We start from the raw sequence: 26349 nt of genomic DNA on the forward strand, positions 1-26349 counted from the left end.
TTTCTAATGTATTTAATGATAATATTATTTTGATCCAAACGGTCAAACGCACATGCATAGTGTGCAAATGTTGACTACAAATTATTTTCAACCACTGTAGGATCATCAGTTAATTACTTGGTCAATATTGAAGAAAGCTAGCACAAAGTAGTAGAAAAAAAAAATATAAAAGATTATACTTTATAAATTAATAATAATTGATTTAGATTATGTTTGAAAATGAGTATTTTATTTTAAACATTTGAAAGCGTTGATGAATTAAACGGTGAATTAAACGTCAAATAGGTGAATTAAACATTTGAGAGCATAAAAATGGTTTAGGGTACATTATAAAGATAACAACGAACACTTAATAAGAATAGAAAAGTTAAAATGACAAATTAAACGAAAATTGATAAGAATTTAACGAAAAATGCTACGGCAATTAGATAAGGTATAAACCGGATGCTACCATGTGGAATTTTCCTTAAAGTAACGGTAGAGTTGATTTAAATTTAAATTTAAATTTTTTAATTTACCAAATATTAATTTGAGTCAATCCTAATTTTCAAATTAAATCATTGTTCTCAAATATGACATAAACGAATTCTACATGTTAATCACTAGCTATTGAATATATTACACGTGTATAAAATATGTTTTAATTTATGTATTAACTGTGACCAGAATATTTTCAGGCCACGGCAATATATACTTTGCACTTTTTGTACAACAAAAATATAAATTACTTGATATAGATAGTATTAGCAAACTTGTATCATCTTTTTTAGAGATGTTTATTCGGGTCATTAGTTTGATTCGAATTAGGAGTTTTAAATCGGGTCAAAATCAGTCTTGTGCTCACATTTGTGCATCGATATTACATCATTGTAAATCCATTTGTGAAGTCGAGCCAAAGTCGAATTCGATTGATTATACAAGGTCGGTATAAATAAAGGTGAGAACATTGCCAAAATCTTGAAAATTATGGCCAAAAAGCCATTAAGAATAAAAGAAAAGGCGCACAACCACATCTAAAACCCTAGATACCACAGAAAAGATGAATCAAAGCCAACTCAATTTTTATCTGCTCAACCATCTAAGCACTCTCTTAAATCATCAACTATTCTACCATATCAACTTGTAAATCTAAAGCTTTCATGTCATGTCTAGTACTCTCTGTCCTTCATCTTCCTTTTTCTCTTTTTATGTCTTTCAAGTTCCAACATTTTATCTTGATCACTAGTTTACCAAAATCTCATCATTGCAAATTTCCAAACCATCATAAATGATTATCTTTCATCTTCTCCTTAATATCTTCGACTTCTAGACCCTTTCTTATGTCTTCTTTTCGAATTTTATTCCTCAAAATCTATCCGCTCAACTATCTAAGCAACCACATTTCCGCTACTCTCATATTCTCACAATGATTCTTTTCAAACGCTCAACATTTTGATCAATATACTAGTGATCGCTCACCCATACCTAATTCTAGAAGTGTTCAAAACCGACCCGATAATATGACATTTATCCGACCTTGTAACCAAACCCGACTTTAATACAATTTCAAAATGAATTTATAATTATGTAAAAATTATAAAACTCGAATCACCCGATGACCTTAATAAACACCTCTACATGATTCCACTATTGGAATATGATTATTTGAATCATCAACTTGAAGCAATATTGTATACAACATAAGGGAACAAAAGTTTGTGTCTAGCATACAAGTCTCACTTAAAATATCTGCGTATTATTCACATCAAAAAACTGTATATAACAGCTAATTATGTCATAAAAATCTGACAATTCGTGCTATTAAAGCATAAGTTGTTTATCAAACATCTGCCTCGGGCCCAGTAAAATTACGTAGCTAAAAAAAATTTAGAAAAAAGTGTATAATAATGAACCTTTTCAATTCTATTTGGTCATGAATGGGTTAAAAGGATCAATCTGTAGATATAACCTATCATATATTCAGTATCTTAAGTTTTGACTGTGCAGCAACTCGACTACAGCAGCAACCACACCCTTGCCCTCGGCAGTAATATCTAGGCTTGGTTCTTTAATCTTCCTGCTTAAAAGTTTATCGAGTTCCGTTCGCAAGTTCTAAGGAATCAAGAAGGTAGCCCTCCAGTTAATCAAACAGAAATTTACAAGTATTTTTTATATAAAAAAAAGGAGCAGATTTTTCACCTTTATTAATTCCAACACACTTTTTGACGCAGAGAAATGAAGGTAACCTCCAAGCATCTCAATGCCTTCTCCAGATTTACTAGGAATAAGACTACCACCAAACAGAAGAAGAGCATAATCGGATATATTGGTCGAATCACGAACGAATATGCTAGTTGTCTTCACCTTCTCACTATAAACCAGATATGGCAGAGGGAACAGATGAACCCCAGCATTTACAGAAGCAGGATGAATGTCCACTTGCCCAACTTCTTTGGTGTAAAATACCATCCGCTTTCCTCTTCTTTTACATTGAACGACATTAGGGTAAAGCCCAGCACAAAGCATGGCACAGACCATCTCCATATCATGGCTGTACTGGTTATAAGCCTGCGTAATCATAAAATTCTAGTTACGAAGTAATTATGGGATTTAACGCCTCTGCTCCCACAAAAGAATTAGTTGCCGAAGAGATACAAAACTCTTAATCGAATAATACATGAATTACAGAAGTAATTGCAAAACCTTGTGAAGTGTAAGCAGCTTTTTGAGACTATTCGCCAAACTGGCATTTAAGAAAAAGGTTAACTTTTTACTGAGATTATTGTCTGCGTGCGCATGTGTGTTTTTTTTTTCTTTTTTTTTTTTTTTTTTTTTTGCTTTTGTGTTTGTGGCTGTTATCGAGTGATGAGGTGTTGAAAGGCCTCTACTGCGCTACCTAGCATAGGTACAATTTACTCAAGAGAAATCCCCCCATCCTAAGAAAACAAAAATAATGTCCTCCATTAAGAGAGAAACTCGTTAGTCAAGACTCGAGACTAGGAGCAAGGGAAGTGGATGCCTAACCCAATAGGTTGCTGGTATATAATATCTCCTTTTTAAGTGCAGCATTATCCTAAAAGATTTTCATGTCTTTTGGTGAATTGATGCACTTCAAAAACAAACAAAAAAAGGATATATCATATATGCTCCCTCCCTCCCCGATTAATTCCAAGTTCTTACCCCTTGTTTCTCCTATTTTTGGCCTCATGATCTTTACATAATCAGAAGACCCCACTGCCTCCTTGATAAAATAGCAATCGTGACCATATAACAATTCATTATGTAAAACATTGAGCCACTTCAAATGTTAAAACTTCTCAGAGGAATGAGGATGTATATAAATCTCCCGAAACAATCTTCACTAGCCTTGCTTTAGAGGGATCATTGCTAGCGAACTAATAGAACAACCTTCTCTTTTCATATTAAGCAAGGATATTGAGTTTAAAAGCTTACATTAGGTCCTTTTGCCTTGTCAACAAAACCTATGTCTGAGAGTAAATCCACAAATTGTTTCCGCATATCATCCATCATTTGCAAAGTTACAGGCGACAAGAAGTTCTCCCAACAATATGATCTCTCTGTCCGACTACTTTTTGCTTCTTTCCACCCCTCAAATGCTTTTAGAAGTGCTATATGGTCACTGAAAAAAGAAAATATCACATACTACCACTTACATAAAAACATACAAGAGTTCATGATTCTTACAGCTAGAAATAGGGATCAAACCTGCAAGAATCACCGGCGAATGACCTCTTTGCATCATCAGCTTCCTCCTTCCGGTTGATTGGCAAAACAAACGGATTACGATAAGCAAGTGCAGCAGCAATTGTCAATGCTGGATTTAGGCATTGGAAGATCGACCCCATGAGAAGCATTTTCCCAATATTGGGTTCCAAAGGTAAAGTGCAAAGATGACGACCTGTTCAGTTACATAAATATTAAATGTAACAATCTCTAGTTTTTTGCTATCTATGTTTATATCAAAGTCGCTTTTTGAATTATCAAAACAAGGTCCATACTCCATAGTCCATACACTAGTCTAAGATTATATCTGTATCAGAACAATTACAAATGAGAAAAGCAGTGCTACCTGATTCACTATCAAAGTTGCTTTTTAAATTGTCAATTCGTAGAATATGGGTCCAAATTAAACTAAAATCAACCATGATTTGCTAGTCTCAATATGCAATTTAAACTTCCAAGGGGGATTAGTAAGTTAGGCAACACTGAAGCAAACAGTCAATGTTGTTAAGAAATTGCAAAAGCAAGCCACCATACTATATTGATTATAGTAATATCAATAAAATGATCTCCAAATTTAAGAAAGAGCAACACTAAGACAAGAAATAGGCACGGCAAGGATTATGGTCAATCAGAAACATCACGATCATCTTTAACTAACTTATCCTAGTTAAGCACAGTTCTTTTAGAGTTTTGACATGGTATTCATGGCATACATGTACAAATGAAAATTATAAAATCTATTCTTTTCTTCTTTTCAAAAAAAAAAAAGTGATAAATATAGTCTTTCATTTTACATACCAAGAGGAGTAAGTTCTTCATTGTCATCTAATGCACCAATGGTCTTCAAAAGTTCAACAGCATTTTGAACAGAGAGAGGATCAGGTGGCTGCAGTGCTTTCGATAAGAATGACCCAACTGCTCCAAGTTGCAAACTTTTTATGTTTAGACATAATTCTTGCAAGGGTGTCCGGAGAATTTCTGGTAACTGATATTGAGGCATTGCCTCATAAATCAGTTTTGGATATAGTCTATAACAAACTCCAGGTTGCACTCGACCAGCACGACCTCGTCTCTGTTAACATTTCAGCATTGATGAAGATTGAATCAAAAATTTGTTATTACCCAAGATGACGTATAAATATATACCTGATGGGCTGAGGCTTTTGAAATCCATGATGGCAATAGACAAGCTAGCTTGTTCAAAGCATCATAGCTGGTCTCCTTTGCCTTTCCACAATCAACTACATAAACTACATCATCAATAGTGATACTACTCTCCGCAATGTTTGTAGCTAGAACAATTTTTCTGCAAAAGAACCATACATAGAGTAACAAATCATAGTACAAGCAAAAATGATTAGCCCCATCCAGTTGATGTTTACGAAACTTGTTCTGCTTGAAACCATGGAAGGAAATATGGCAGATATTTCATTACTTGGACGGATCCAAAATGGAATCAAAATTTCACACTAAAAGAATGTTGGCATTGGTATCAACTTCATAAAGTAGTCTTTTTAGAGTTTGATTTGACACTTAGCATAAATATCAATTTGGTTTGATATAATGCTAAGAGTAATTCCCACTTCAGGTTAGGTTCAGTTACAAGCCAGGCCAACTCAACCCAAATGGCCAGATCTAGTCCCAGTGCCATGTCGTGTCGTGTCCAGGATTTCGAACTCTGATACACGACGCATAGGGTGAGTAGGAGAATCGGATTACCACTAGTTTTTGTTAGCAGTGAAATGAAATTTCTTTCCTACTTAAGTCTGAGAGGGTTAGTCTAATGAACCACAACTGTAAACACCTCTTTACCGAGAAACACCAAACATCTTTTAAAGTTGCTAAACTATCAAAAGCTTATTTACGGATTTTACTCCCTCACTCCTAGAAACAGAGTATAACTTCTTTGCTTAGCTAGCAATTCAGAATTATCGTTTATATTGCCAATGAAATAATGAATGATGGCTTGGTGTTTCATGTGTCGGTAATAGAGGAAGATAAAGTACTAACTTATATCACCTCATTAAATAGTATCAAAGAGGCTACCAAAATGGTCAAATAGTTTAATCCTCAAAACTTTTTGTATTCATCAAAAATTTCACATCAGCTATCCATATGTTGTGGACTGACATAAACTTCAGATAATACACATACCTACATAGAAACTATAAAATATATTGGCAAACACTAAGTTAGTACTTATACACCAAATACAAGAGCCATGACCCTAAGAAAAAAACTAACACCTGCATGGCAGTTGCATGATGTTTAAAGTATTTATACATTCCCTATAGAAACCAAACCATTGCCAAAGGGTAACTAGACCAAGAACCTTAAAATTTGCTTTTTCAACGTACAAAACGCCTGAACTGTTACTTCTATTTAAATACCTATTTAATTTTGATAGTACACCTAAGTGGCTCATCAAATCATGTGTAGTTCTTATATATGTGAAGTTGCACATGATGTTTGGTACCAAGAGTCGATTGGAGCAACCTCTTGGTGTTATCACTAACACGGGTAAGGTTGCGTACATCCGACCTCCGACCTCACCCTAGGTGATAGCCACTTAATAGCATTGGGGTAATGGAATGTTGTTGAGTATACCATATATTCCCCTATTGTTAGGATCATTATAGCTTTGACATTGTTGTGTTGTTGTATTACACCACAACTGATGTGCACTTATTCCATTTGGCCCACTTTTGACTCTAGAGTATTCCTCCATGTTTAATTAAGAGTTCATATGTTCCTTCATTTCACTCTCAATGAGTAGGAGCTTCCCTTCCATCTCAATCAATCTACTAGGACAATCCTGAAACACTGTCTAAATTCAAATCATTGGAAAATATCTAGGCCAACCTACAATCAAACACAATGTCCATTTCCCACACCAAATAATGAGGTACACAACAGACTACAGTAATATTTGGATTTTTTATTCAAAACTTACATTTTAAAACCTTGATTTTGTGAAGAAGCACCTTTTATAAATTTTCTGGTGAGAAAACAGTTTATAAATAACACTTGGTGAAGTAGAACTTAGACGTCAAAACCCATTTTCATAAAAGAAAAAAGTTAAAACTTCAGTGGCTTGATTATCTTTTCTTACCATTTTCCCAAGGTTTTTCCATTGAGTAACCATTTTCTCACTACCTACCATTTCCTTATGTGAATTGGCAACCACACAAGGGCTAAAGTGTATGAAAAACAGAGCCAATAATAGATTTACTTTTTTGATGGAAAATGTGTTCTTGATAATGTTTTAAAAGTTTTTATATTGTTAAGTGTATTTTGACAAACTAAAAAAAGAAACTTTCTCAAAAAATGAAGGTTACAAAATGTACTCGTTTATAAATGCTCTAGAACTTTTTATCCTTAACAAAGAGTAAGAGAAGACAGGGAAATAGGAGGCCATCCTATATTAGTTCAGACAAACTACTTTGCAAAATGTAGCATATTGATTTCGTAAACAAGATCATGCATGGGAAAATTGGATTTTGGAAAGAGATAAATGTTATACGTTGATTTTCACAGTACATAAAGAATGAACTTGCACTTGAAAAGAAAAACATAAATTTGTAACGCTAACTGTACAATTAAAAACCAACAGACACATCACTTAGTCTATGGCATGAGAGAACAATAGAAAAGAAGCCAACTTGGCCACAAATTAGAGATCCAAATGAAAAATCTAACCTTGTATTTGCAGGTGGCCTGTCAAATATTTCACGTTGATTGACAGTCGGCATGGAACCATGCAAGGGAAGAACAAGAAACTTTTTTGCGTCTCCAAGATAATTGTTTGCCTTGATGTTATCGAGAAGCTTAGAAATTTCATCCCAGCCGGTGAGAAATATAAGTATTGCCCCTTCACCCTCATGCCGACATATATACTCGATTGTTGATTCAACCTACAAGAACATTTAAATAAAAGAGCTAAAGAAAGTTTTGACAGACATGCTATGCATTTGAAATTGTTTTAAAAAAAAATCATGATCCTATGCCCAAAAAATTAGTCACAATCCATGATCATAAATCAAAAAACTTGCAGCACTCGAATAGCTAAGGGCACTTTAGGCGAATCAGCGGTACTATAATCGTAAAGAAGGAGACAATGTGGAGGAACGAAGAGGTCACGGCAATTATAAAGTAAAAGAAAAAAATGCTATCTCCATCAGGAAAATAGAATGAGGAAAACTTAGGCAAGTATAAGGAAATTAAAAACCATAACAAAAGTAACAGTTTGCGAGGCAAAATTAAAGGCTTTTAAAGAGGTGTATGACAAATTAGATTCTAAAGAAAGAGAAAAAGATAGATATTGGATGGTAAAGAGGAGGCAAGCAAAAACTAATGATATAGGTGTAATCTAGTGTGTTAAGGACAAGAATAATTACATTCTAGTTCAGGACGAGAACATCAAGAATCGTTGGGGGAGTATTTTGATGAGCTTTTTGATGGAGAACAAGAAAATGTTATAGGTGATACAACAATCACTCCTTTAGATGAAAGTAGAGATTCTGTGCGGAGAATACATATAACAGAGGTGAAGGGAGCTTTAAGAAAATGAAGCAAGAGAAAGCGATTGGACCATATGCTATTAAGATATGGAGTTGCCTAGGGATGATTGGAATAACTCGGATACCTAATCTATTCAACAAGATATGGAGGACAAACAAGACGCCAAATGACGGGAGAAGAACTACTATGGTGGCCATTTGCAAAAACAAGGGAGATGCCCAAGATTGCTCCAATTATCGAGGAAAAAAATCATGAGCTTTACTATAAAGTTATGGGAAAGAGTGAAAGAGATACGTATAAGGAGATGGACAAGGAGAACCAAATTGGATTTATGCCAACACAATGGAAGCAATTCATCTTATGATACAAATTATGGAGTACTATAGGGCTAGAAATCGCACATCGTTTGTATTGACTTGAAAAAAGCATACGGAAAAATACCAAGAGAAGTAAATTTGTAGGCAATGACAAAGAAATGTATCCCCAAGAAATACATTAATATAGTGCAAGAAATGTATCAAAAACTAAGACAAATGTAAGGACATGTTGAGGGGCAACGTGCCTTGGTGCCAATTGTTAGTCGATGACATTGTTTAGATAGATGAGACCAAGGAAGAAGTAAAAGCCAAGTTCGAACAATGGAGACAAGAGTTGGAGTCGCGAGAACTTAGATAAAGTCAAAGTAAGACGGAATACATAAAATGTATTTTTAGCACAAATGAGATAACGAGAGGCACTATAAAGCTAGAAGCTTAATTTTAAAAAGAGCAAGGCACACTAAGGTGGAAAAGGTCGTTAGAGCCTAGGCGCTAAGCGTAAGGCAAAGGCGTGAACTTTTTACATGCGAAGCGCACTATCATTAAAAAGCTTAACAATCAATTTCAAAACATATCTCAAAGGATCTTGTTTGATTCATCTCAACATAAGGTGTATTAATATCTATTTTTTTTAATTTTTAATTATGTACAATTAGAGATATTAAAGATTGAATTAGTGCATTGGCAAACGTGCAAAAAGCAAATGGGACGTTTGAAAAGAAACGGAGGGAGTATAATACTTTAAACAACATGAGATTCATATTATAATAGCAACAAGCTTGAAAACGTTTATCAACATTACACTAAATACATTATTACTACTTTAGTGCATAAATATCATAATAAGAATACCCAAAGTTGTTTTCTTGTTTTTCACTACTTTAAGACTTTTTTTGAGGGAAGCAATTGTTTCTCGAAATTCATATTCAAGTAAAATTTTTTCGGAGTTTTATTGCTTTTTAAAACAAACATGCTTAACTTAATTACCCAGCACGACAAGGAGGCGCACGCCTCTTGTAGTGGGCTTTGCATCACCCAATGTCCACAAGGCGCAAAGCGAGACTCGCTTATTGAATCTGAGGCTAGAAGAAAAAAAAATTGCTTCAAGTGGATGCTTCGAATACCTTGGGTCCATTTTTCAAAGTAGTGGACACATCCAAAAGATGTGACCCATAGAATTAAGTGTAGATGGCAAAAATATATAGTGCCTACTAGGATGTTATGTGATCAAGGTGTGCCCCTAAAACTAAAAGGCAAGTTTTATCGAATGACCATCAAACCAAAGCTACTATATGAATTATGATATTGGGCTTTTAGAAAGGATCAAAGTAGGAAGATGGAAGTAACATAAATGCAAATGCTTCAATGGATGAGTCGGCATACGTTGAGGGATAGAATTCAAAGCGTAGATATAAAAAAGGTTTAGGAGTTACAAATATTGGGGAAAAGATGAAAGAGGAATGGACATGTGTACAAACCGAGTATTAGAGAACCTATAAAGAAGATAGAAAGGTTGAGCTCGAGGGACTAAAAAAGAGAGCGAAGAAAACTGAAGATGACTTGGAGGAAAAAAATGAAAAAGGCTATAAAGAATCTAGACTTACATATTGGAATGGTATAAAACAAGAATGAATGGAGAAGATGAATCCATGTGGCCCATTTAAAGTGATATATTGGTTCATGTAACCGACCTTAATTTTTTGTGATTATGGTTTTGACATTGTTGTTGGTGTGATCCTATGCCCAAATTATACCGGAATTATAATATTTAATTCACCAAACTGCAAAATTTAATTACTTTTAAACAAATTAAGCAATCACCAACATATCGATATATCTCAATCCTTGCTAGGCAAGCTTGGAGTGCTCGAAATAAGGTCCTTCATGAAGAAGTGTATGCTAGCCCAAAAACATGTGTGGAAAGGGCGTGTAAAAAGGGTGTTGGACAAGTTAAAAGAATCTCAGGGAGCTTTGAAGAAAGCTTGAGACAAAAATGGAGAAGATAGGGAGCACACTAAATGTTGCAGGGTGTGGAAGGGCGTATAAAATTGAACTTTGATGTTGCTTTGAATGCCACAGATGATAGAATGGGAATTGGGGTGGCTGGTAGAGAGCACAATGGCAAACTTCTTCGTGCGCGAACAAGGACTACTTGGGAGGTTGATGACCCCGAAAAAGTTAAAGCAAAGTCGGTTGATTATATAGTGGGCTTGGCTATGGAGCATGGATGGACAATAATTCCATAGAAGTTGATGCTAAAAAAATTATTGATGCTCTATGTAAGCATCTTTCTAGAGGTATCATACTCAAATTCTAGTAGATAAAATTTTTTTCAAGTGTTAATATTAATTCTATTAGCTTATCTTGTTTCTAGAGAAGGTGCAATGAGGTTGCCCATAGCTTTGCGTTAGGCATCTTTGAGTATTTGTAATGAGATGTGGTTTGATGGTGGTCCTTTATGAATTATTGACAATGTTTTTGCTAATAGCTCCTTAATAGATACTCTCTCCATTTCAATGACTTTGTCCCATTTCATTTGTGCACGTTTGCCAAGACATATTGAAGTCTTAATGTCTCTAACGGTGGATAACTAATAATTATAAAAAGTTGATATTAATAATCCTTGCGTTCAAACGAATCAAACAAGATCCCACTTGACTATGTTTTAACTTATAGATGAAGAAGAAAATACAAATTTTGAGTGAACTGTGAATAGTGTCAAAAAATCAAATGGGATAAAGTCACTGAAACGGAGGTAGTACCTTTTTACTTCAAAAAAACATATCATTACATACAGATCAAATTTCATATGATAAAAGGCAATAAAATGAACAAAATCACCTCTTGAGTACATTTGTTTGCTCAAACATTTAGATGCTTAGAAGCAAAATATTCCATTACCAAACTGCCACCGAATCCGATGTAAAAAGCCTTAATACATTACCCTTGTGATAACAAAGTGGTTGTTTCCGATTGAATCTTGTTATTTATTCTGGAGAATCAATAGCAGATTCCAATTTTCGTAACTTGTCTGGGGTAGGAGGGACACAAAATAATTCCATTCTAGCTAATAATCTTATTAAATACTCACAAGATTCAAATCAAGTTGTGAGCCACACCATGCTTCAAGAGATTTTCTTGTATTAACACTGTATTTCTTGTATTGTGAATCGACATCAACATCCTACATAATTAACAAGGTTGTCAATATGTATACAATATCTTTTAATCACTTGATAAACAGCAAAATGAACAAACCAAGAAAGCAAATGTTTTCAGTATTAATACATCCAAATGTTACTCAAAACTCCACAAATAATGAAGCAAAAAAAAGAAGGGCATGAAGGTGAAGCACTGGCTGCAGACAATGATATGTGTAATCAAACAAGAAAACAGGTGAGACAATAAACAAGTTCAGTGCTAAACAAATTATGCATAGATTGTTGATTCTCCTAACCTGATTACAACTACGCCAACAAAGCTAAAGCCTTAATCCCAACATGGGATCTTATACATGAAGCAAAACAAATCAACGAATATCATCGTTTAAAACGAGCATACTTTACACGGCCATATGTAATAAAATTTGCAACTAACAAAATCAGTTCTAGTAAAAATCTACATATATTTTCCTCCTATATACATTCCTATTTATTGTTATAAGCTCATTTCCATGTCATTCTTCACTTCAAATCACTATCAGCCTACCACTTCCTCTTTTATAATTGTCAAAGTTAAGACCTTTCACTCTTGTAATTGGTGCACTTTTTGGCCTTCTTTGCATATGATCAACCCAACATAAATGGTCTTCTCTCATTTTGATTCAATATCTACAACTCCGAACTGGTTCTTATGTCTTCATTTCACATTCTCTCCTTTAAGACACATCCACTTATCCCTTTCAACATATACATTATCCCTTAACCTAGTGACACACCCAATTTCATATGGAAAATCTCCATAACCACCCACAGTGAATCATAACAGGTGGCAATCGTACGTTTACCGCTCATTCTTCACAACATCATCTTTGTTTCTCTTGCTAGTTTGTCCCAAATACCACGGATTCCATTTGTTGTCCTATTTTTGAAATGTCATTGCCTTCTCACTATCTTACTTTGTCTCCCACATACAAAAAATATTAATCTAACATTGATTTACCACTTTTAGCTTATATCTAATTCTTTTCTTTAATTTATTATCCCTAAAACATAATAATCTTTACTCGTTTGACATCATATTCAAGGGATGTAAGGTTCAACTTCAAGCACACAAGGAAACATGTGTCACACAAAGAAATAAACAACTACAACGCTAAATAAACTATGTGTAAGATTGATTCTTCTAAACGTAGTTATAAGGTTTAACTACGAATGTTTCTAATCAATAAATTACATCTTGATTTAGTGATAGCTCTCACATATGAAACCCTTATATAGGCCTTTTTTTACGAAAGTGATAGATAAGTTAGAGAATCGAGGGTTGTTCTCTTAGTTTTAGACGAGGAAAGAGTTGCATTGTCAACAAGGAAGTAGGTGAAGGCTATGGGAATGTCAAATCTAGAAAGCAAATATTCAAATATAGCAGATGTTTGGCAATTTCTTTGAAACCTAAGAACTTTGAGCTCAAAATGAACAAATGTATGTATGCCCTCCAAAAAGATATACTCTCTTTGTCCCAAATTAGTTGACTTGTAAGATTTTAGGGTGATAAGAAGATAGCCAATAACTTGTGGTCCAAAAAATTCACATGTGATAATGAGAGATAAAGTAGAATATGGGCGTAGCATATTCTCCCCTAAACACTAAAAGTTAAAATTTAATTTCTAATTATAGTTGATGTGCGTGCTTAGTGCTCAGCAATCCTACAGAACTACCCTAAGTTGATACTCCCTTTCTCCCAAATTAGTTGACTTGTCGGATTTTAGGGTGATAAGAAGATTGAGAATGGAACTTGTGGGCCAAAATTTTCACATGTGATGATAAGAAATAAAGGGCGATAAGGTAATATTATCCCTTGTATTCTAAAAGTTACAATTTATTATGGCTGCAGTTCGTTCTCAATGCTCACCACATCCTATAGAAGTATCCTAAGTCAACGGACACATGGGATCACATAGATAGGATGGGATTCTTAGGGTTAAATCTGGTAAAAGTTGGGGAAGAAATTCGGTCATTTATAAGAATGTTTCCTTAGAACAAATATGCGTAAATTAATTTGGGATGAGTTACAGAGGGAGTAGAAATTTTCGTAAAAGAATGTCCACTAATTATTCTCATCCATATTTTACACAGATATCTTGAATTAAGACAAAACAAAAGCGAAATATAAATATCAAGATGTGGCATACGAATTAGAAATAAATTAATACATTGAACAAATAGATAGACATTAGGAGAGAAAATTCAACTTGGCAACCCAAAAAAACAAGAACAAATAGGTCGATTTCCCAACTTGTTATACATTGGTTAGTGATAATAAAGAGGTTGTTTTCGATTAACCCTTGGCAGTAAACATCATTTACAACTTCACATAGATGAGAAGTGCACATGAACTAATGAGTCATTTTAATTCTAGATAACTTAAATCACTCTGATAAAATGGATAATTTTCAAGTAAACAATTCACATTGCAATGTTCAAGGAAAAAGCCATAACACTGCGAGGTGCCGCATCTGCAACAACGTGCAACAATTGCAACAACAACCAAGATTATTTTCTATGCTCTAGAGTCTAGCCATTATAAATTTGCAAATAATGGATAGTCAGGTGATGTTGAAAAGAGAACGAAGAAAATAGTATAACAGAAAACTCTACATGCCTCGAATAAGTCGGTCAAAGGATCTTTCTTAGAATCCACTTGTCTAGCTCGACGTCTTGAACTACCCTGGAAACTATCAGACTCTGGCTTGATAGTGTATCTTGTTTTCTCCAATACATCCTCTAGAAAGAGCTCCGTGACCGGAAAAGTCAGTCCCTACAGAAATATAGCAGCAGAATATAAAGTCTAAGCAGCCATAAATATAAATATTCAAAAATCATGCAATAAAAACTATACATATAATCAGTACCGGAATATGAATGATGGGCGCATTTCCAAAATATTTGGAAAACAACTCAGCATTTATAGTCGCACTCATAAGAACAAGTCTAAGATCTGGACGACGAGGAAGAAGATCCTTCAATATTATTAGAAGAAAGTCCTCATACATTCCTCTCTCGTGGATTTCATCCACTAAGAGATGGCTCACACCAGTTAAATTTGGATCTTGAACCTATGAAAAACCCAGCAAACATTTAAGACATAATATTATCATATTTCAACGCAATGGTCGAACACGAAGAAACAACATCCGGACATACAAACAGAAGGAGAATCTGTAAAAGCAAATACATGCAGTGATACTCTCAGTCCCATCCTTGCATATTGATCAAATACATGACATCTGCATATTTCCGTCTCTAGTGTTATCATCTCATCTAAAATTGAGTGACAAGATAACTAAATTTGAACGTCTCCTCGCCCAATTTTTGCAAGATGAAAAGCCTCAATAATGCAATAGTTCATAGACACTCAAATTAAATTTTATTATTGTGCTGTTTAAATTTAGAAACCAAAGCATGACAAGACACCTTTCCTAGACAAAAAAATACATTAAATAATTTATGTACAGTCAATAAATCTACCAATTGTCTAAGTAAAACTCCTGTTGTGCAGAATAGTAGCCGTGTCTGTGTAGAACGTTTTGCCTCCAGTCGAATCTGATAGCCAACAGTTTCCCCGAGATTCGCTCCTCTTTCGGATGATATTCGAGCTGCAACAGATATAGCTGATATACGACGTGGTTGGGTACATACTATGCTACAATCAGCACCACGGAGACTTGAAATCTCCTCTTCTAAAATGAACTGAGGGAGCTGGGTTGTTTTACCACAGCCAGTCTCCCCTGAAACAAGAAGGACCTACAACGACCAAAAAATACAAATAATGAAGAAGATTTAGAAATATTTTGATCAAAGCTAAAGCATTACACTCAAACAGAGTAGCAAAAGATATGCCAACTCCATGAGTAGTAATATAGACTGTAAAGGAAAAAATCAAACACAGCATCGGAACAACATAATTGACTTAAGGAGCCCAAGCATCATATAAAAGTTTTTCATTTTTTAGAGAGATTCTTAATCCTTCCAAGAGCTCGATAAGAAATTAAGAGTACAAACCTTCATCTCAGCAAATGAACAAACAGGAAGATAAAGAGTTCAAAGATCACTGATCTTATGATAGATATATCTAACAGTGAACTCCACAGTTAAGGGATTCACTCTACCAATTAGAACAATTTCTATAAGCTAGCATACTAACTAGTCCTAATTTCCTTTGCAAAAAAAATAAGACTCTTACCTAAAAAGGAAAATAATTAACAATGCTAAAGCCTAGTAACAAAATTACTTCACCAATATCCTAGGATTTTATCATAAAGTGAAATGGATGCACTTTGGAACGAGGTAGCAGATGGAATCACCAAAGAAGCAACTATAGAGAACGAAATTGCATTTATTTGGAGCAAATTATGAAGTTCAAGACTTCATGCTTTTTTGTTTTTGGTGACAGGTTAAATCAACATCAAACTCAGAAACCATGACCTCTTTTGACTAGCATGTATTACCTCCGTTTTGAAATAAAAATATCACTTTGAGTTGCAAGTATCATGTTAAGGAAAGGAGGAAGTATTAGCAATTGTCATAGAAGATGCATACTTGCATACTCACACATTGAAAATGAGTACAAAAAAGCAATAAAAAATTAGACATCAAAAGCCCCCCTATGGCCTTACCCCAGCTGAAGGGGATAAAAACAACAGCTCAAATAGGTAAGGGTAAAAACATTTCCAGATAATTACAACAAAGAGCAGCTAGTTGTAATCTTCGGCATAGAGAATCACATCATTGTAAATTATAAATGAGAAAAAAATAGGCTCATAGAAATCAGGCATGAATACAAACCTGATTCTTAGCAACAGCCTTTAGAAATTCTGATCTCACATTGTATGCAGGAAGCTTTTCTCTAAACGCACACATGGCTTGTACACTTGCACTAGTCTAGAAATAAACGGCAAAGATAGTGAAACTAATTCAGAACAGCCACAAGATATGTCCCCCATAAGTTAATATTACAACAGTAGCAATAATGAAAGGAATTAAAAGCATGCTAATCATTTGCATACAAACCTTCAACTTCTCCTCCTGCTGTTTAAGATCAGCACTAATTTTATCCTTGGAAACATTATTCTCTGAAAGGATTGGTTTCACAAGGCTTGATGCTGATGAAGAATTTCTTGAACTCTGAGAAGCACTAGTAGACTTCTCAGTAGAAATTTCACCCTTAGAGGAACCCAACAATGAACTAACCCGTCTCTCGATGTCGGTAGGCATTAGTATCTGTGTTGTGTATGTAAATGTTGGTAAAACACTAGCCAAGAAAAACATAAAATATAAATCCGTGTTTCATAATCATACCTCCTTCTGTGAAGATCCATGACGATCATCTAGATCTGCCCGGTAATTTGGTAAGGGAACTTTACTCGCAACAAGTGCCTTTCCTTTGTTATATGCATGGCTTTATTTCCACAATCAGTATTAAAAGAGGGAAATGGAAAATCAATAAACCACCATAATTAACCTCATAAAGTCAGAATATGTAACCAGTTAGAACGACTGTTTCAAAAGGCACTGCATAAATTTACTATAATGTAACCAGTCTACATGACTTATGCAATACAAAGCCATTACAGCCAACTGATTTAAATAATATACATTAATTTATCTACAATACTGTCACATTTAAACAGCATGCACTCCATCAAGAAGAAAAACAAAGAATTTATTATTAGAATAATCATAACCATAATGCATGAGTATGAATTCCATCTGGAATTTGTAACTCATTGCCCATCTTAATCTTTAGCTAAAGAGGAACACTTTGTTTGGATAGCAATAATGAGGGGGAATAGGGGGAAGGGAGAGGAAGGGGGAAGGGAACAAAAAAGTATATTGATTACAATATGAAAGCAGGCATAGAAGAGGAAGAAAAAATCCATCACAAATAGAATGAAAGGAAATTAGGAATGGAGCGAATTTAAAAGGATTTTATTTCAAATAAATAAAAGGAAAAATTACCTAGAATAATCCAACCTATTCGTGATTTGCCTACAATAATTCCACCTATTGATTAACCATGAATAATCCCAACTTTGAGGGATATTTTCCTAGAGTAAATTCGATGACCGAATGACTTGCTATAGCAATTTTATTTTTTAAGAAAAAAAGATAAATTAAAATAAAATGTCGAAAAAAATGTTAAAAAATGTTTTTAAAAAATTTATGATTTTTTTTATTGTTTAGAATTTTTTATGTAAAATTTCAAAACTTTTCTCTAATTTTAAATTAATTTTCAGTTTACTTTTTGGTGAATTACCTACTATAGCAGGTCATCGGGTTATCCAAGTTTACTCTAGGCAAATACCCTTTAAAGTTGAATTATTCATGATTAATCAATAGGTGGGATTATTATAGGAAAATTACGTATAGGTTGAATTATTCTAGGTAAATTTTCCTAAATAAAATATTTCCAAAAATATTAATATTTGAAAGGAAAATCATGAGCCTTCTTCCTCCTTTTATTACTTGAAAATGAGCAGTTTATACATTATTGATTGTTGTAGACTAGTTAATGTATCACTTGATAACTAAATCATTAAAAAAAAAATTGTATGCAATCTCTCATCTATGTGCGGTAGAGCTTTGTCAAAGTTACCAAGCCTACAAAATTAAGTTTTATCTGCCTCTATCACAATTCACAATATTCCTCCAAATCTCATGCTCTTCACACTTGTGTTATCCAAACATCGAATTTAGCATCCCTCTAAGGCTCTAAATCTCTCCTCTTCCTTTACCTCTATTTCCATCCATCCAAACAAAATGGAAAAGTTGCAGTAGGGTGAAATCAGAGTTGAAAAGTTCAAGTTAATTAGCATGCGTCAGAATGATAACCCAATGGGAGCATCTTCCCTCTCAATTACACGCTACCATATTAGGCCTAGGTGTGATAAGTATGCAAGCCACATAATTGCTCGAGGGTAATGGTATCAAATGATGAAGCTTGAAAACATTAGCATACATTCATGCATTCACACAATGAGCTCGAAAACAGAAATCATCAAACAACATGGAAAATCAAGAAATCGATACTTCCAAATAAAAACAGCTAGTCCATTCCAACCAACAAAACCATGGACAAAAACATACACAACTTACAAGTAAAGCCCCAACTGTTTGGCCATATCTGCTAAAACATCTTGATCTTCCCGCCTAAAAAGACGCTTGATAACCAATTCCTGCTCCCCTCCTTTCTGAAACCCCTCCAACTTGGTCCACCACTCGTTTTCATCCAACACTTCATACTGTAACATCAATGGCATCACTGTAAATCAATAAAACCCTACCAAAAATGCGAATTGAAATTGATAATTCCTTCAATTCGAAGGATTTGTAATGCATGGAAAATCATGAAATTTAAAAAAATTACCTCAGCTGCTTTTTGAGCAAGGCGCTGTGCTCGCCAAACAGGGTCCCACCAGCGCTGCTCACCGCCTCCACCTCCACCTCTATCACCACGCCCCGCTCTTCCTCCGCCACGATTACGTCCTCCGCCGCCGCCACGACGGCCGCCTTGATAGTTGGGACGGTATGACATGGAAGAGATAGAGAGAGTAAGGAAAGATGGTTTCGCAGAAGAGAAGGAAAATGGAGTGAGGCGTTTGAAGAGAGAGAAAGTGATGGGAAGTGTTGTAGTTGGGAATGGGAAGCAGCGCAACGACATCAATTTCAATCGAACACTGCAATGCACATTAGAGTTTAGAATCCGCCTTCAAAGTCATTTGGGTCAAAATCTATTATGCTCATAGCATTGTAGGTCACTCTAGTTCACAAATTGGAAATGTTAGAAATAAATAAGCAATTTAAAAAAAAATAAAAATAAAAATGAGTATAAATTTAATTTCAAAATAAGTGTCTCTATGTTCGAACTTAAGGTCGATCAGGTATGTTTGTTATTACTAACAGCGAACAAACATGATTTTAATTTTTTTGTCCCTTCCGACGTTATGACATTGTCTCCTTTTCGTTCGTTGTTACTAACAGGCAACAACGAATAAAGAATTTTGACTTCTTTTGACCAGTTTTCATGTTTGTTGTTAGTAACAACGAATACACCTAACCTTAAGCTCAGACATGGAAACACATATTTTTGAAATTAAGTTTCCCTAAAGCTCTTTTTTTTTTGTTAAAAATGCTTATTTGTTTCAAATTTTCACAAAATTGTGCTTTAGGAATTGAATTTGGATTCGTTAAAGATCCATAAATTGCTGTAAGAAATGGTTTCATCGAGAGATACGTTTTATAAATGAGTTATATAGCACTTTTCATACATATTATGAGAATATAAGTGTAACATTTGAGAAATTAATAATTTAAGACGAGTGAATTTAAGAGAATTATAAGTGCGAGAATAACCCTAAATATACATAACATAGACCATTCTCAATTTAAATTTTTTTCTTTTTCTTTTTTTTTCTTTCCCTTTTCTTTTAATGTGAAAAATAAAAAAAATAAAAAAAAAAAACCCTTTCTTTTTTTCCTTATTCGTATGAACTCAAGGAATCAGGCACCCATTCTTTCTCCTTCATTTGAACACATCAAAATCCAAGAACCAAGAGCATCTTCTTCCTTTTCGCCATTTTCAGAGAAAATGGCTGATTTCTTGCTTGGAATCTGCTACAATTGATTAATCGTCTTCCTCATTCAATCCATTGATTTTCGCGTGCAATCCTTGTAATCTTGATATGAAGTTTTATAGAATTCAGCCCTAGCATAGCCTCTTCCTTTGAAGCTTTCCTTCGAAAAACAACAATGGCGAGATTCACACCCTCTTCCTCTTCTTCTTCCTCAAGAAATATCGAAATCTAGGGCATAAACCTTTCCTTTTTCGCATAATAGGGCAAAGCAGAGCCCTAATCCATCTTCTTCATTTGATTTTTGAAGCAACATCAGGTATATCCATCTTTCTTCTTTCTCTGATTTTCGAATTGAACAGCTTACCCATATATTTTTCTTCCTTTCTTCGTCCTTGGTTCAAGATAATGGCAATGGCGTTTTTGTTTGACTCTAATAGTTGATTCTTGTAAACACAGCGACAAGCAACATCCGTTCATTGGTGACCAGCCTTGATTCTTCCATGTTGTGAGTTTCGAAAGAAGTAAACCGCAGAACCTTGTTCCCAAAGTCTGATTTCTGAGCGACATTACCTTCTTTGAGTTTCAATTGCCGCCATTTTATTGAGGTAGTAAATAAATTTATGATCTCTGTCTTTTTGATGATTGTTTTTACATATCTCATCAATTTGCAAGCACCTTTGCATCTTTTCTTCTTGAATTGTTTTATTCTTCTATTCCTATTGTTATCCTTATGAACCATTACCACAATGTTTGACAATAATAAAAGAGATGGGCTTGTGTAGAGATATTAATTTTATGGATATCAAGATTATGAGTTGTATTGGGAAACATTGGTTATTGATTGAATATTGGATTAGTTGAAAATCTTGAAGAGATTATTAGATTCTTTAGATGATTATTGACATTGGTTTAAATGTAGACCTTTGTGTTTAATTAGAAATGCTTAAACAAGAGTTTTGATTAAGCTTGGGTTTAGGAGGAGATGTAATAAGTTATGTGTTAGTAAAGTTGTACCGAACGCTCTTGAGTGATGTTATGATCTTGTTATGCTCCAGGAAACGATTTCTCTGCGCGCTCTTTCTAGTTGATAGCTGCAAATCGATCACGGCTCTTTGAAGCGTCTTGTTGGTGAGTAGTAACAGTCCCTTAAAGGGTTTGGCCAGACTACATTCTTGAAAATAAACCTTTTTACTAAAGCTCTTTTGAATTGGAAATTGTTGAGACAAATGTTGTTGTGAATGTTTATGCTGATATTATGATATGGTCAATGGATCGGGCTTGCGAGCTGGTCATTGACGGAGTTGAGGAACATTGTTTCATGCTCCCTGTTTTGAAGCGAATTGTCATTGAGATATTGACTAGCTTCACCCGAGAGCGACATAGCCTTAGAGCTATGGGGCACCTCTCAAACTAGACTCCCTGCGCGCACATAGATTTAGGGAACTGATGTTGCTTTTAAACCTATGATTTGAATTGCTAGGTTTTGTTGTTTTGGATTGTTACTTCTCATTCAGTTTGATCTGACCCGTTGTTGTTTCCAACTTTTAGCTTGTTTGCAGATCGGAACCGATCGGGAAGGATGGGTTAGCGGAGGTGATTAGAGGTTCTAAGGATGTATATTGAGCTGAGCACGTAGGAATTTATAGATTTGTATTAGGATTTTGGATAAATGTAAAATTGATTTGGTTGTGTTGGTTATATCAGACTTGTAGAGAATTGTATGATCATCTTGTGTTTTAATTAGATGTTTGGTTTGAGAATTAGCTGAGTTAGTTACGTTAAAGAGCTGATGACCCCTTTGCTTAAGTTTTGGAAGTGTGATATAAGTTTCTTGGGAATGAACCCCGTGATGACCCTATTTACTCAGTCAACGGTAAGTCGGGTTGTTACAATAAGCTTCTTACGGAGGGACTGGTCTATCACAGAGTAACTCTTAAAGATCGAGTCGAGTAAGATGTAATTTTGAATTTGTATTTTTCATTGAAGTCGAGTTGAATACCTTGTTAAATTGAGCTCAAATCAAAATGAATATAATGACAAGGTTGAGATAGAGGGGTGTTTGTGAAACAGCCCAAACCAATGTAAACAGTATAATAATGTTGTCTACAAAGCACAGCGGAAGACTTATAAAAGTTTGAGTTGAATCCGACCTGTGGCTCGATAGTCACAACAAACTAATATCAGAGTAACTAAAAACTTTTCATATTTTAAACTTAAATAGTTACAAACCATTTATAATCTTAACTCATAATTACAAAACATTTGGTACTTAATCTAATTCTATCAATTTTACAACACATGATTCTTTAAAATATCGTTACAAATTAACTTTCCTAAAATGATGTCCTCATTATCGCGGAACATAACACATAAGAGCAGCAAAAGTCCATCCATATTAGAGTTAACCTGAAAGTGGATCTATCCCCCGTAAGGGATAAGCCCCATAAAAGACTGTCAACTATTGAATAGTTGAGTAATCCAACAAACTTTTACATTTATATACAAGTCATTAACAAACATCTCCAACTTAATCTTTTCCTCATTTGATATCTCCTTCTAAAACATTAATTTAACAAAAACTCAAACTCTTTTAAAAGACTGTTTGATATCGACATAAATACGAGTAAGAACCATTAGTTCATAGTGAATCAAGATACGACTTTAACTTTACAAATTAATAGCGAAATCAAAATACGACTATTACTTTACAAGTTAATAGCGAAATCAAAATACGACTATTACTTTACAAGTTAATAGCGAAATCAAAATGCGGCTATTACTTTACAAGTCAATAGCAAAACAATACGACAAACAAAATATATGATTTTATTGCGTAACAAACAAAACTTTATATACCAAACGTAATTATTCAAAACTTATATTAAAAACAACAATATAACAACACTTTAAAACGTGGGAATATATGGACCGTCATGAAGTAGGCTTGATTTAATTATCCTGAGAACATAGGTGATCGTCATCACCGAAAATACGATTCTTGCAAGAACGAAACGGGATCGGGAGCACGAGACCGATCCGAATAACCATTACCTATTATCAAGCTATAGAATTTCACAATAATCCGGATACAAATATCCGTTGCCAATTCCCAAAATGGAACGCTTTTCAATTTCGAACATTTTAATATAAAACGAATTAATAAGTCACTTGATTTTTTTAAAATGAATAATCATAACTCATTTTCATAGTACAATATTGAAAAGCTCATATTTATAATATTGTGAACATACAAAACATAATTTTGATCAATAATTAGAAGCAAGGTCAAAGAAAGTCAAAATCCAAAGTTTCAAACATCAAAAATTATACGATTTTGCTCAATTATCAATAGCAGTAATATCACACCTTATATAAAATAACCTAAACTTTGAAATACATAAATTAAATTTAAAAGATAGTAGTGTTTGTAAGATTACCTCTCTATGCCATTGAAACAGCCCAGACTAACGTAAACAGTATAATAATACTGTCCACAACACAGCGGAAGACTTATAGTGGTCTGGATTGAATCCGACCTGTGATTCGATGATCACAGCAAACTAATATCAGACTTATTTAAAACTTTTTACCTAACTAAGTAAATACTATTTACAAAATATTATGAAATTATTACTATTTAATTTACTAATAACTAATTTACAAAATGTATTTCCAAAAGAAGTCATCGCCTCGCCCGTAACACATAATACATGTAGGCATTCTTTCCACCACAGAGCTAACCTGAAAATGAATCTATCTCCCGTAAGGGATAAGCCCCATCAAAGACTGTCAACAATTGAATTGTTGAGTAATCCAACCAACTACTATATTTTATATACAAGTCGTTAACAGACATCTTCAAATAAATTCTTTATTTGCTCAATTTAATTGATGCATTTGAACAAACACCTTGTATACATCAACTTATAACGCCAAAAGATAACAATCCAAGCTCCCTTTTTCATCACCATTAATAATACTCAACAAACTCATACTATCCATAATTACCTATTAAAGAAACATAAAATAATCTTAAATACATGATTAAAGAAATACCCAATTGAAATCCCAATTTGAACAATTAATCTCATGATTGGTTATTCTCTAATTTCATGACAATCTGTTAGTATTTTGGTCATAACTCTCTCATACGAACTCATTTGGGGGCGATTCAAGTGGCTACGCGACCCAGACTCAGAGCTCTACAATTCTTATGAAGACACTAAAACCCAGAAACAATCAGAACGGCCTCGAAAATGGCAAAACAGAAAGCTTATTGTTGATTTTTTTGACAGCCTGTTAGTATTTTGGACATAACTCCCTCATATGAACTCATTTTGGGGCGATTCAAGTGCCCACGCGACCGCAACTCGGAGCTCTACAAATCTTATGAGACACTAGAACCCAAAAACAATCACAACTGACCCGAAAATGGCTAAAACAAAACGCTCAGTTTCTGTCAATATCTAAAATACTAAATTTATACTAGAACCCAAATACCCCAAACAACCAATACTAATCAACACCCAAAGACAACCCAATTACTAATTGAATTCATATACTCATCTTAAATTTAAGTTGCTTAAATTTTAATCAAAGACCCAAATTGAATCCACAAATACTAAACTACTTTAAAACATTCAAATATCAATTTAAGGCCCAATTAGCCATTAAATTAATATACAAGTATGAATTCAAGAACATATAAAGAAAACTTACTCCTACACAAAAGAGATAGAGATGGTGATAATTAGATGTGTCATCCTTCTTCTACAATAGCTTTTACTTAGATTTACTTACACCATTAATTTGAGAAGATGAAGATTGGTAAAATTTCAGACTTTTGTTCCACTTTATGAAGAAATAAAGGTGCAGTTTGATCTCAGCTTTGTGTTTCTTTGAGAAGCTATGAAGAAGGTGATAATGGTATGAAGGAAAGAGTAGAGGAAGTACTCTTACAGATTATATAACTTAGGGAAAGGAGTTTTATTTTGGTGAGTAAGATTGAGAGGTGTGAGTCATAGGCCATAGTGGCAAAACGTGAGTGGTTTACTTCCTACTCATACTTATCACAGTATGAGGTGGATAATATACCCATATTTTTCATCGTATAATTTATTTTGTCCCCAAAAATAATAAATCTGATACCTAAAAATCGTAGTAGAATTTTACTTTTAAAATGACAAACTCATTTTACTTATTAAAATAGTAATTTTTAACAAAGACATTTTTATAACTGTTTCAGCCATGAATATATAACAATCAATAATTAACATATCAATCAAATCATCATCAACCATCAAGTAAGAGCTTGAGTTACCATCAATACAGTTTAACCAATTTGACACCAATCTTAAATCCCAAATACCCAACTTATATCATATTCAAATAATATCAATTAATCAAATACTCAATTGATACTTACGTTCCCATATTTAATATTTAAACCAAATACCCAGATTAATCAAATAAGAACCCATAACTCTACAATACCAATCAATAAAACCCAATTGAAAAACAATAACCTTAATTGATCTTAAATACCCAATAAATAACCTTAAACAACTGATTAAAAAAATACTCATTATTTCATAGCCTATAATCCCATTTTATAAATTCCGTATTAGTATCATTTAAGGACACCTCATTACTAAAACAGGCATAACTCACTCAAACGGAAACCAAATAAGACGATTCAAGTAGCTACGCGACCACGACTCGGAGCTCTACAAATTATATCTTTAAAACCCAGAAATTACCAGAACTATCTGAAAAAATTGCAAAACAGTAGGATCAATTTCTGTTTTGAAATTTCAGAATACAATATAATAAATTTTGAACGTAACTTGATACCAACCCAAGTCACTTGAAGAAACATAAATACCTAATAAATAACCCTAAACATTTGATTAAACTAATACCCAATTGAATTCCAAACATGAACAATTAATTATTAATTTTCATAACTTCCAATTCGGTTTAAAGAACACCCTGTTA

The 26349-nt window shown here is 33.9% G+C and overlaps 1 protein-coding gene across 1 annotated transcript; it reads right to left on the bottom strand.

Moving 5' to 3' along the window:
* Positions 1-1684: 1684 nt before the first annotated feature.
* Positions 1685-25482, bottom strand: LOC130800042 (DExH-box ATP-dependent RNA helicase DExH1). Its single transcript, XM_057663376.1, has 18 exons — positions 25072-25482; positions 23790-24093; positions 19146-19538; positions 18875-19020; positions 17078-17177; positions 16790-16999; positions 16565-16660; positions 15248-15523; positions 14632-14835; positions 14382-14537; positions 11653-11745; positions 7423-7637; positions 4870-5029; positions 4522-4795; positions 3706-3898; positions 3433-3619; positions 2179-2547; positions 1685-2091 (listed from the first exon to the last, which is right to left on the bottom strand). The coding sequence occupies exons 3-18, from the start codon at positions 19437-19439 to the stop codon at positions 1960-1962; spliced, it is 3105 nt and encodes a 1034-aa protein (XP_057519359.1). The 5' UTR covers positions 19440-19538; positions 23790-24093; positions 25072-25482; the 3' UTR covers positions 1685-1959.
* Positions 25483-26349: the final 867 nt, after the last annotated feature.

The sequence above is a fragment of the Amaranthus tricolor genome, chromosome 14, assembly GCF_026212465.1.
Source record: "Amaranthus tricolor cultivar Red isolate AtriRed21 chromosome 14, ASM2621246v1, whole genome shotgun sequence".
Classification (NCBI taxonomy): domain Eukaryota; kingdom Viridiplantae; phylum Streptophyta; class Magnoliopsida; order Caryophyllales; family Amaranthaceae; genus Amaranthus; species Amaranthus tricolor.

Bases quoted from the DNA above. Each gene is read 5' to 3' on its own strand.
- LOC130800042 (XM_057663376.1), bottom strand. From the start codon at position 19,439: ATGTCGTTGCGCTGCTTCCCATTCCCAACTACAACACTTCCCATCACT. The intron at 15,524-16,564 runs GTTTGTATTCAT...TGGTCGTTGTAG, and splicing joins AGGCTGTTGCTAAGAATCAG to GTCCTTCTTGTTTCAGGGGA. The intron at 14,538-14,631 runs GTACTGATTATA...ATATTTCTGTAG, and splicing joins CGCCCATCATTCATATTCCG to GGACTGACTTTTCCGGTCAC.